At 35.1% G+C, this 12,332-nt stretch overlaps 1 protein-coding gene across 1 annotated transcript in view; it reads left to right on the top strand.

Moving 5' to 3' along the window:
* Positions 1–10,266, top strand: part of SLC41A2 (solute carrier family 41 member 2) — a 43,969-nt gene extending 33,703 nt beyond the window's left edge. The window contains exon 11 of the mRNA XM_005527865.3: positions 8,608–10,266. Coding sequence (XP_005527922.1) covers positions 8,608–8,793 — 186 coding nt within the window. The 3' untranslated portion in view covers positions 8,794–10,266. The remainder of the gene's footprint in view (positions 1–8,607) is intronic.
* The last annotated feature ends 2,066 nt before the right edge of the window (positions 10,267–12,332 follow it).

Genomic DNA, 12,332 nt, shown 5'->3' with positions numbered 1-12,332 from the left:
AGGAGCACTGTTTCTTCAGCAGCAAGACTTGAGAAATGCAGAAATTTCAGGTTGTCACCTGAAATTCAAGTTAAGGCATTATGGCAGGACTTTCAAATGACAAAGTAATTCAGACCCAGCAGCAGCATGTTTACAGGTGTAAAGTTGAATTTTTATGAATTCAGAATCTGATTGGAGTATTCAGTTTTTAGTCATGTATCTCTATTGCAGTACATCAGGCCACACCTGATTTTCTCAATTTTTCACCAATAAAGCAGACATAGGGCTTTTTTCTTCTTTTTCCCTGCTACCTTTTATGGATTGTTATTTTATGGATTATTTTTTTCCTCATTAATCTGCTGTTTTTAGTCATAAAAGGCATTTTGAGATGTATTTATTTGTAAATGGAGTACCAGTATTGCAAACTATAACTTCTCATGGGTCTTGACATATTTACAATTTGAAACACCTTGGCTTTTAAGACTTGAAAATACTTAATAGATTCCTTCCCCCATTTGAATTATTCTGGCATTTTTCTAGTAGTGATTATTGTAGTGTTGCACACCTCTAATTAGAGCAGATTTAGTTTTCAGAGAGATGATGCTCATTTTAATCTTAAATCTTCAACACACTTTATTTACCTGTCGGTCTGAAGTACTCCCATACTGCAGTTTCATGCTTTTAAGTTTCTCCTTTCTCAAGGAAAACATTTAAATATTTGTACTCATTCCTCTTCCCTTTTTCAGTGACATCATCTATGCACCTGGAAATAGTAAAAAACAGTTTTCAAGCTGCCATTTCTTTTGGCACAAACTAACAGCTACTGATCCTATTTTTCCTGAACTTTTTTATATTTTTGTCCTCTCAGTGAGAGCTTTTCCAGTTCTGCTGTAAAACTGAAAAATCTCATAGCTAAGTATTATTATTTCAATTAATAACAAACCAAATGCATTAACAGACTTTTGAGCAGTGAGAGATCTGCACTCTAGGCCTTTTTTATAATATATTGGACTTTGTATTTATTTTCACTTTGCATGGATGGTATATGAAAATGGATGTAAAAATTACAATCGTGCTTGCAAACTGGATATTTTATGTTTGATATGGTAAATGGTAATTTAGCAGAGTACAGTGATTCCCAAAGGTAGGAGTTAATTGTCATAGTCAGTCCTGTGAGGAAGTTTGATATCACTGCTTTGTCCTTTACCATTCCTGACTTGTATTGAGCTGGCGGGCAGAAAGGGTTGCTGAAAATTATTATGGCAATATACCACCTATGCAGGATTTTTCTCACTATGTTAAAATAATGTTAAATTAAAAAATAACAGCAGCAATTAAATGAATTTGCTTGTCTTTAAAATTCAAGTGATTATTGTTAGGTGTTAAATTATTTAATGGCATATTCTACAGTGGACTGCAATAGATTGTTAATTGACTTTGATTCTGATTATTATTTCTGACTGTCCAGCTCTGTTTATTTAAAATGGACAAGAAAGGGTGAGCGAAATGGCAAATGTTGAACTCCAAATTGAATGTTGGAGTAAATGGGAAAAAAATCAAGAAAATATTAATGCAAAGACATTGATTATTCCTTTCATATTTCTCTCTGTCTATTGCAGCTTATGCTATCCCACATTATCTCTACAGTAAAACTGTAACATATATATGAATTCTATTTTACATTTTAACAAGCCTTTTCCAAATTGCCTGTAAACTTCACTATCCATCCCAAAGTGATAAAAATTGAATTTATTTGCATTGAAACTCTATGCAGGATTACTGAAATTCCAGTCAGAGAGTTAGTTTCATTTCCATCCAAATCTTGTACTTTCACTGTTTGATTGTTGTTTTTTCACCACCCAGGCCTACCAGCTTCTTTCATCTCCTCTCCCTACCTGTTCTGAGATATTCTCAGATATATTCTCCACAGCATGTCATTTAAATAAGCTATTTATGGGAACTAAATAATTAATATGCCATGATATATTATAAATAGTATAATTCAGTTTTTATTGACTGAAAATATGCAGTGTAATGAAACAAAGTACAGTTTCACTGGATGTGTAGGTTTTTTTCTAAAAATCATTACATGAAGATATTTTAAGTGATATGAGTAGCCAGAGCTATGATTTGCATTCTTTTTGATTCTCTGTGAACAAAACAGTTCTGGGTTTCTTTCTGGCTTAAAAAAAACCAGAAAACATTTTATTCCATTTTCATTTTCCTACCATTAATAGTACAGCTGTTTCTATTCTTTAATCAATATATATTCTTGAAGTATTCTTCAATTAAATTTGGAAATTGACTGTAGTGCATTCAAGGCTGTACTCACTTTAGAGGAGGTGGGATTTCACTTTTTTTTTCCATAAAGGGGGAAAAATTGCACAATTATTTATATTAATCTGCCTTCAGGTAAAACTTTCAGGCTGAAGTTTAGAAGGTCTGAATTAGCTCTGTAGTGAAGAGACTGTTCTGTGTTTATGAATGGCAGCACCAGAGGAAAATACAATAAAAAATGCTATAGGGATTGTATACCCTGTAAGTATGTAGGGTGCTTTACACAATGCAATTGTACAGTATCAGGGCAAGCCAATGTGCCTAATCAAACCCAGTATTATGTTTTTTAAGTGTGTTTTGGATTTGGTGAGTGGGCTCTGTTTAAGAAGAATACTCTTTCCATGAAAATCTTACAAGAACAAGCCACAAACATGCAGTGTGTTGTGGCAGAGCAATATGGCATTTGAAGGTTCTTTTAACTGCGAGACAGTCCTCCTCTCATTCCTCACAAAGGCACAAGTATTTTTTCCTGTAGGAGGCTGTGCACCAAGCAGAGTTTCATCCCCTGTCTTGTCAGCCTGCAGCAGAAGGAGAGCAGTGCTGGAATTGCCAAGCTGTCAGTCCTGGCTCACGGCTCGGGGCACTCAAAGGCGGCCTCTGTTCCACACGTTCTCACTGAGCCAGTAAAACGCCCTCCGAGGAATTTTCACACCTACTGACCAAATCTGAACACACAGTTATGTTAAAGTCTCAGGGAATAAACAAACAATAGGGAGATTCCCAGAGCTATTACCAAGCAAATAATTAATTCCAAAATTCTTCTTAGCCAGTGAAGGTCAGATGTGCACAGCTGTGAAGTCACTTTGGCAGTGCTTCAGGGCTGTTTGGGGCAATAGAAAACCAAGAATTCAGCGGTGCTCATAACAACTTTCTGCTAACATCAAAAATGTCTTAGATTTCTCACCCGTGTGATGGTATTGGGCCTCTTTAATGTGGAAAGAGAACTCATGGGGTATACTGTGTACTACAGAGAAAAAAGGATGGTTGTGTTTACAGACAAAATATTGATGCATTTTAAATATTGCTTTTTCTAACAGGAAAGGTTATTTCCGAAAGATAGAGCGTATAGCTGCTAAAGAGACTATATTTCAAGGAAATACGGAAATTCAAGCCCAAATCTGGACAGTTCTGTATGTTCAGTGTTTTCTCATTGCAGCATAACTTAGCAGACTTGCCAGACTCACTGGGGTCTGACCATGGGTACCAACAGCTCCTTCATTTCCAGGAGCCCAGCTCCTACCAAGTCACAGCAGGGATTTATCATTTTTGCCTCCAGAAGGCTGAGCTCAAAGTGCATGTGTATGTAGCATGACACACTGAGTTGTGCTACAACTACTTCAGGCTGAGCATACCAGAGCACTTACTGGTCTGGGTTACACATCCTAGCAGAGAGCTGAGAAACAGCCTGAAATCAGGACTGTTTTGGTCAAACCAGGGTGTCTGGCAAAGCTACGAAGAATCCAAGATAACAATCTGAAAAACTTGATTCAAACTGAAAACTAAAAGAAAAAAAGTTGCTTCCCACAAAATTACATCAATATAATGAAATTGACTCAGAAACAACTTCAGTTAAAGAGGTATTCTCCTTTTTACTTCAAAGAGGTCTTAGTCTGACATCAGTGTATGCTGTGCTATCTGGGTGCTTGGATATCTTACAGGAGCTGATGACACTTAGCTACAATACAAACAATAGCAGCAAGAAAAAACCTTGCTGTTCAGGGGTCTCCTTGCAGCCAGGTATTGAAGGAAATTTCCATATGTTTGGAGGAACTGGAGGCTTTACCCCTCTGGATCTGATACACGCCAGATACGCTACCAGATAAAACAGCGCAGAAAAATGTCTTTTGAAAAATGTGTGTAGTCCCTGCTCTGAGAGTTCACTTACTACAGATTTCTGGCTGTAGACAATGGAAACTCAGCAAGCTCAGTGTAGATCTATTACAAGCACTTTACAGTTACTACTCCATCAAAAGCCATTTAAAATTGGAGCTATGTAATAGATAATTTGAAAATTAACTTAATGAAAGGTGAAAACCAGTAGAAGACCTAAATCATGACTCTGGAGAGAACGACAGTCAGAACACAGTAGTCTTTAGAGATTCTTAAATGGGATTTTTTTTAGTCATTATTGAAAACACAAACAAATAATGAATTTCATAGATTTGTGAGAGTTCTTATCCAGTAATTGCAGGATCTTTTCATAGTGAACTTATGGGTAAATTTTGAGTCAATATAATTTTGAAAGTAAAGGAGACTTAAAATACATTTGAAAAGAGGTTACCTCAGTTAATTTACATCTGTGTTTCCTGCCTAAAGTAATAGAATGCAACTATTTTGTAATGCACCTTCAGACAGAAAAAATTTAGGGTACAATCATCAGTACTAGCAACAGGCAGTTTAACAGTTTAATTTTCCAGCTTGGTGTTGGAATTCACTTATCACAGCAACTAGTGTAAAAGTTAATAAAAAAATGAACAATTCTACTCTGCTTTACAAATAGTCTTCATTTGAATATTACACTTTTATCACTGTGAATCTGACATGCATCCACTGATACGGACATGCCAGATGAAAAAAACCAATAAAAATATTAAAGCATCCTGCAACTTATTAATTAGGCAATAGGAAGCCTAAACAGTATTAAGAATGTTTGGAAGGAGTTATGTATTTTTATTTTAAATAATAGAGTTTCAGTCTTCCCATTTTAGGAATCATAAAAAATAATTTCCATGAGACATACTGCATGCAAAAGATCAAAAATAAATTTTCTTCACCTAACTTTTCCTTGTTTTTTGTAGCTAAAGACCTTGAAAGAATGAAAGTAAATTTTGGAATGAAATGAAAGGAAAAAAATGAAAGGAAAAATACTTGCTTTGTAGTGTGTAATGTTCCAATTTCTAGCCTTGCAGTCATAAGATTTGAACTTTCAAAACAGTAAAGCTCACTCATATTTAAGTATTCCTGTTCACTTTTAGTTCCAGTCTGAAGTTCATAATTTGAGTCAGAAAGTTCAATATCAAGAATTACTCTCTATTTCTGTCCTTTTTTGTACAAAGTAATACGACTACTTATATTCCTTATTTTTAGATTCTTCTTCATTAGGATTTTTCAAGCTTTTCCCCTCCTTCCTACTTTTATTGTTGTAGTCTGCTGCTTCTGAGGACTTTTTTTTGACAGTGAGACCAAAGGGTGATATTTAGAAATGCAGTCTAAGTCTGATCATGCCTTTAGTTTCATTTGTCTCTCTTTTGATTGTGATTTTTTCCTTGTAATAATGATAATAATGTGGCATGATTTCCCTTTTAAACTATTGAAACATCTGGAATTTTGCTAGTATTTTTGCAATCCTGTCTCTGGGGCCTTTTTTGTTTTCTTGATCAGTGACTATTGAGTGTCCCCCTTTTCTTAGCCAGATCTTTTTATATAGATAGAAATTAAGTGATTTTTTCCTTTCTTAAACCCTGCAGTTATTTCTTCCTTCAGTCTTGAAGAATTCCTAGAGCTTTGTTTCATAATTCTACTACTCCTCATATATTTATTTTGCAGAAAACTCTCTATATTAAATAATTTCTATACAAAATAATTTCAGCTCACATCTTGAACAGTGCAGCATATATTTACAAGCTTTTCTTACCAATTTTCTACAGCATTCTTGCTAAACAGCTAATTTTTGTGCTGTATTATTAGGCTTTCCTGTGATGTTCATCCCTTTATTTTTTGCTCAAAACCAGCTGGTTTTCAGTTGGAAGAAGGAAGGCTTTCTTCTTCATAGCATGAGTGCAGGGCAGAAATGCAGTGTTTGTATGCTGTGCCATCTGCATCAATTTACTGACAGAAGTATCTGTCACTGATAAATAAATAAATCTCACAAAACGTCAAGTGTCATCTTGCAATGTCTCTTTTACGACTTTTTTTTTTTTTGTCTGTCAGATCTTGTGAGTCACTTATCACTTTGAATTCAAGACTGTCTTTCAAAAATTCAACAAACTCATAGTAGGGCGCTTCTTTTTTTTTTTTTTTCTTTTCTTTCCCTTTTCTTCTTTTTTTCTTTTTTTCCAAAATAGTCATTGATTGATGACTTTGATTGCCTTCTCTTAACAATGATGAGAATCAAAATCTTCTTCAAGTCTTAGTCACGTTGATCTTGTTTTGCATTACAAACTGATGTGAGCAAATAAGTAACCATTTCCAAAGACTGAGCCCTATAATTCTTAAATGTTAGTGAGTTTCTAGCCATGCAAATGCATGATGGATGATAGCATTAATCCTTCAGCAAAATGGGCGAAGGCTGGAGCTGCACTCTCATAACTTAATCTGTAAGCACTAAGTTCCAATTGCCATCACATACTGATACAAGCACCAGTCCATATTAGCTGCTGTAAACTTTTTTTGTGACTTATGGAATGCAGGCTTGTTATAATTTGAATTATGTATTGTGCACCCATAAATTAATACAGCAAAAATAATTATTTGGGAAGGTTCACAAAAGCTCAGTTTCCAAACTGCCCATTTAACACTGTAGTCTGTTATTTCAGGATGGAAAGCATATAGCCAACTGAAAGGTTTTCATGTCGTGATTTTTAAGAGTCAAAAGTGAATACTGTCATCTAAATTGGACTGTGTATGTTATGTCTAATTGGTTGTGTTATATGAATGCAGTGTATATTTTTCTTGGAATGAATGCTCTCATCTTCCAATCGAACATGCGTAACTATTGTGGATGTGGGGCGCTGCAGCGTCTTCTGGGCACATCCTGTAGGGGATGGGAATGTACAGGATCTTTTATAAACAGGCCTCTTTTTGTCTCAGTAAGAAGAAGGATCTGACTCAAGGAATCTGATAGTCTTCCAAAGAAAACATCTGTTTTAAATATATTTGTTTGGATTCCAGTCAGCGCACCTAGGACTTGCATAATTAGCTTAGACTACAGAGTTCCCTTTTCAAAAGATACATTTATATAAATAAGCCATGCATTTTTCATTAAGCAAATACTCCTCCTTTCTCTCTCTCTTTTTTAAAATTATAAATTCAGGCTTGTATTTTAACATACATTTTGCAAAGCAAGGATTAATTGAGAAACTTTTTCAATACAATTATTTGTATGACATTCATTTTGCTGTACTTAGAAGTGTCTTGCAAACATCTGATCAGTATTTCAGTGAATGAGTGTATACATTTATAAGCATGCTTTTGATGCTGATAATTGATTATTTAGTAAATTAAATAGTATTGTTGTATTTTTTACTACTTTTGATACTGCATTATTTTGGTACCTATATTATTTTAAATGTTGATAGTATATTTTAAAAAAAATTAATTATGGTAGTACATCTTAAACTTACCCTTCTTAAAGATCTGACTAACTAAAAATACCTAAAATACAGAATTTATTTACACTTAAGCAGCTCCTTAGAAGCTACAAGAAGAAATGAAACTCAGTTAGTGGTCCTTTCTCCATTCGTTTTGTGCCATTCCATACCACATGATTCTACTGAACTAGAAACCCTTATCATACTGCTGTGCAACATTAAAAAGAATTCTTTTCTAAAATTGGGTTAATAACTATGCATACCTTTGGTATGAAGATCAAGCCTCTCAAATGTTCAGACATTCACAGTTGGGAATTAAATCTTTTACTTAGGGACAAATTCAGCCTGGAGTGACAATTTTATAATATATATTGCAGGTGTACCTTATTACAGAAGGGCTGAAGGTCGTATTTCAGACATAAAAGTAGGTTCTAGGCCATTTTTTGCTGCTCACGCAACCCAGGTGAAACTGTTCTTAATTTGACCTGTTACTCTTTATATCGCATTTGATTTCAGGTCTGTGCTAGACCTGTGCAAACAGGAATTGTGCCTGGGTTGAGCGTATTCATGTGGGGCAAGATGATTTGGTTCTGAGTTATCTCAAAGCCCTGCTTATGCTCTCTCCCTCCATACAGAATGATGTGTTATGTGAGAAGTGCAGTTGCATGTTTGGTGGAAATTTTTTGGCTTTTCTTGCCATTTTCAGAAGTCCTCAAGCATAGTCTGGTTAAAAAATGCTGTCAGTAATTCAGTATGTTCCTTCCAGCAACGCATGTGATTGAGAGAGGTTGGCTAAGTGTCCCTCTCTCTGGTTGTGGGGAGCTTTAATTGTCTGAAATTCATTCATATTAATTATGTTTTTCAAAAGCAATGGTATACAACACTTTGGTCTAGCATGGAGAAAATAATGTTGGCTGCTGACTTCCTTTTGATGTAACTTACATGATAATAATACAGATTTTGTTTGTCTGATGTTGTGTAGGTGTTTACTCTGTTGTGGATTGCTGACTGGATGGTGCACCACTTCTGGAAAAAAGGAAAAGACCCTGACAGTTTTTCTATCCCTTATCTTACTGCACTGGGAGATTTGCTTGGAACTGCCTTATTAGCTGTAGGTTTTCATTTTCTGTGGCTCATAGGTGACAGAGATGGTGACGTTGGTGACTAATTATTCCAACAGATGCAATGACTTTTCCTGGAATATTAACAAAACCAATCACTCCACTTGAGGGTCCTCAAAGTGTTTGTTCATTTTGGTCTAAGTAAATCCAGTTGACACAGACATAAAACAGCCTTAATGATTTTAGTTTGGTTTGCTTTTAAAAACTTGGATGGAACTACGATACCTGAGAGCTTTATTCTGAAACCAAGGTGAATTGGTGGTAGCTGAAGATACCTGACTAGACACAATGAAGGGCAGATGAATCCTTTATCAAGTTTTAAATTGCTTAAAGAGTTGATGATATGTTCTTACCTTGCAATTTCAGTGCTGTAGCTCTCTGACCATTGCAGACTTGATACCAATAATGACTGTTTTGGTCCACACATTTTTTCACAGGCTTTATTTTCTGTAGAAGAATATGACCATCAGCATTTAAAAAATTCGACACTTAAGTGTCTGCAGGACTGAGCCCATTTTCTTTGTGCTAAAATGAGCAACCTAATTATTTTGCTGTTGGAATTTATTAGAACAAAAATAGTAAAAGCAAATAATAATAATGTGACTCAGATCTGGTCAATAATAATGAGTGAATGATTAAAACTCCTTGTGTTGAAAAGTGTATGTTCATTTAGCAATTGAAAAGATGTTTAACTAACTGATATTAATGGTGTTGTGATGGCCAGTATCCTGAATTTAATGAAGTATTTAGAGGTGTTGATTTAACTGTATATACTGATCCCTGCTTGAAACTTGCAGTATAAAAGATGAAGTTTCTTTTATAGGCACTTAGGAAGTTACATAAACTTCTCAAATTCCAGAGCTATGTCGTCAATTTCTAGGCAGAAACCTCTGCTTTCAAGGTTGTGAGTGCAAATTATACGGTCAATAAGGAAATTTATGGCTTCTCAATGATTTATCTTATTTGTAGACCTGAACATTTCAAATAATACATTGATCATGAGGACTCTGGTTGCCATTTTGAAAAAAAAGGTACTAATTGCTCTATTTTAAAATCTGCTGGGAGTTCCTCACAGCATACGTTTTAAAAGACTATAGCATACGTCCTAAATGCATAATGAAATAAACAAATTGTATTTTAAATGTTGTGATTGAAAGTTTTAAATTTTGAGATTAAAATTAGGCAACAGAATCCATATATCAGCATATGGTTTGATCCTGTAAACATTAGTCATGTGCTTTATGCATACAAATGCTTTTTAATTTGATGGACCTACTCAGATGAGTAGATCACGTGGATAAGTGTTAATGGGACTTCTGTATGTGTTGGTCACCTTAAACTCTTTGGAAGTTCAAAGTGTTTGCAACTTTGAAAATTAAACCAGCTATTCAGTGCCTACACATGGCTTTAGATGCCTGAATTTTAGCTCCCTCATTGAAACGTTTTTATTTAAGTGATTTCTTACTGTTATTATAATATAGTTGTTTGAATGAATCATATGTATTATGTCTTTTATTATGTGCAAGAAAGATGGAATCTTTCTAACTTCAGGTTCTCTGACTTTTTTTTTAGTTTGTATTAATGTTATTTAAAATAGTTTCTTGTATGTAGCATTGCAGGAAATATTATTAAATTGTTTAAAATGGAACAGAAGTAACTCAATTTTTTCCAGTAGTGATTATTTATTTTTGATACAGCCATAGATGCAATTTTTTTTATTTCTGTTAGAACTGCCATCTGAGTCAACTCAACTGACATTTCAAGCACTTATTAGAGTTACTGGACTTTAAGGTAATTTTTTAATGAATTGCAGGATTCTTAAAAATTTAAATTTCTTGAGATACTTGCAATCTGTGCTTATCCAGTGCATGAGGGAGTTATAGTATTTAGTCATGGCAGTATCCTTAGTGTCCAGTATCCTAAATATATTTCCCAGTAAATAAGCAACTGTTCATACAGTGTGACTGTTTCAGTCACTGAACTGGGGAAGAAATGTAACATGGGTAAAATTAAGTCAAATTTAAAAAAGGGAAATATATTGCCAGACTGAAATAATCTGGGCTTGGAAACAATAAGTGATGGGAAAGTGTAATGGGAAAATTTGCTACTTCAAAAAGGGGAAAGTCCACTGCATGGTTGAGGGAGCAAAATCTATATTGTGGGAAAGAAAAAGGTGCAAACTTTCACACAGCATTCATTATGAGAGGCAAGAGTAAACAGAAGTAAGTTACTTGGAGAAAAGAATCAAAAGGCACAGCCAAACTTTTTTCTCAGGAAGGGAAGAAAAATATAACTTGTGTTGAAAGGACTTGGGGAAGAGGTGTAAAAAGAGATACTTTAGGGAAGGGTGAAAGTGAGGGGAAAAAAAAGAATGCTTTCAGATATGATTAAAGAGGAGCTTGAGTGAGGAAAGAAGTGTGACACTGGTAAAACAGGGAAAACCTTGACATCTGGAAGAACAAGGAATAAATAATCTATGATATGGAAAGGAATTTGATTCCTATGTGAAAGGGACATTTTAGGAACTTACAGGCTTTACAAACTGCTACCTCATCTTAAGAAGGCAAAAAGCTCTTACCACATTTTGTGTATTCCAGCAGTGAGGATAATATCACAGGTGGCACAAAAGAGTGCTTGGATACCAGAGAATTTTTTCAAGTACTCAAAAGCTGTACTCCCTAAACCAATTTTAACTTTAGTCAAGTCAACCTCTTCACAGTGTTCCACCTACTTGATTTTTTAAGCCCAGTAATAGTGAATTGCTTCACTGCATGTGTGGGTAAGAAATGTTAGCAGAAATTCTGACAGAGACAAATTATGTGCTTTTTGTACTGCTTAAAACATACAATTGAAAGGGACATCCTGAGATGTTATTGTCTCTTGCTATCAAAGCAGATGTATTTTATAATCTTGCAGATAAAATGATGATTCTTGGTATTAAAATTCATTAAGTCTTTTCCTCCTCCCAGCCTGCCAGAAGATTATTTCAAATCTTCTTTTATAATCTGCCTAATTAGGGCTGTGGCTGATTCACATCTCTTTGCATTTGAGTCAGCATGGAGCACTTCAGTGGTTCTTGCTTATATCAGCTCATTCAACTCATTTAAGTTGTGGGTCATCCTAAAGCTCCTCCTGGAACTTCTTGCTCCATTTGCATTCTGCTGATGAGCTAGACCAGCCAGAAGCTGCAGGTGGTTTGCCTTTCAAGATACTTTCTGTAACCTGATGCTGACCAGCTCTTGGAGTGCTCTTGTTTAGCCATTCTTATTGTCTGCTCTTTTTTTCCCTCTACTTCAGGAATATCTCTGAGGTAAGTAGAAGTACAGGCGAGTTATTTGAAATGGGTGTAATTTCCCATTCTGAAGGACTCTCTGACCATCTTAATGGCTGTGTGAGCGTGCATGAAAAGGGATGATCTTACATGTAAAGTACAGCCAGGTGCAGCTTTAAAATGTGGAGTCAGAAGTGTTTCATACCATAGGTGTATTCTTTTCCTGTGTAATGCTTTGAAAATTATCACTCTAGTGAGCTACTGAATTACTCCAGCTTCTTTTTAGTGTAATTATATAGCCAGGATTGTTCCTCT

This window comes from Pseudopodoces humilis, chromosome 5, assembly GCF_049639895.1.
Source record: "Pseudopodoces humilis isolate 2021_Gansu_Grassland_sample_001 chromosome 5, ASM4963989v1, whole genome shotgun sequence".
In the NCBI taxonomy this organism is placed as follows: Eukaryota; Metazoa; Chordata; class Aves; order Passeriformes; family Paridae; genus Pseudopodoces; species Pseudopodoces humilis.
Note: the sequence above shows the minus strand (reverse complement) of the source record. Positions and strands in the feature narration are given on the sequence as shown.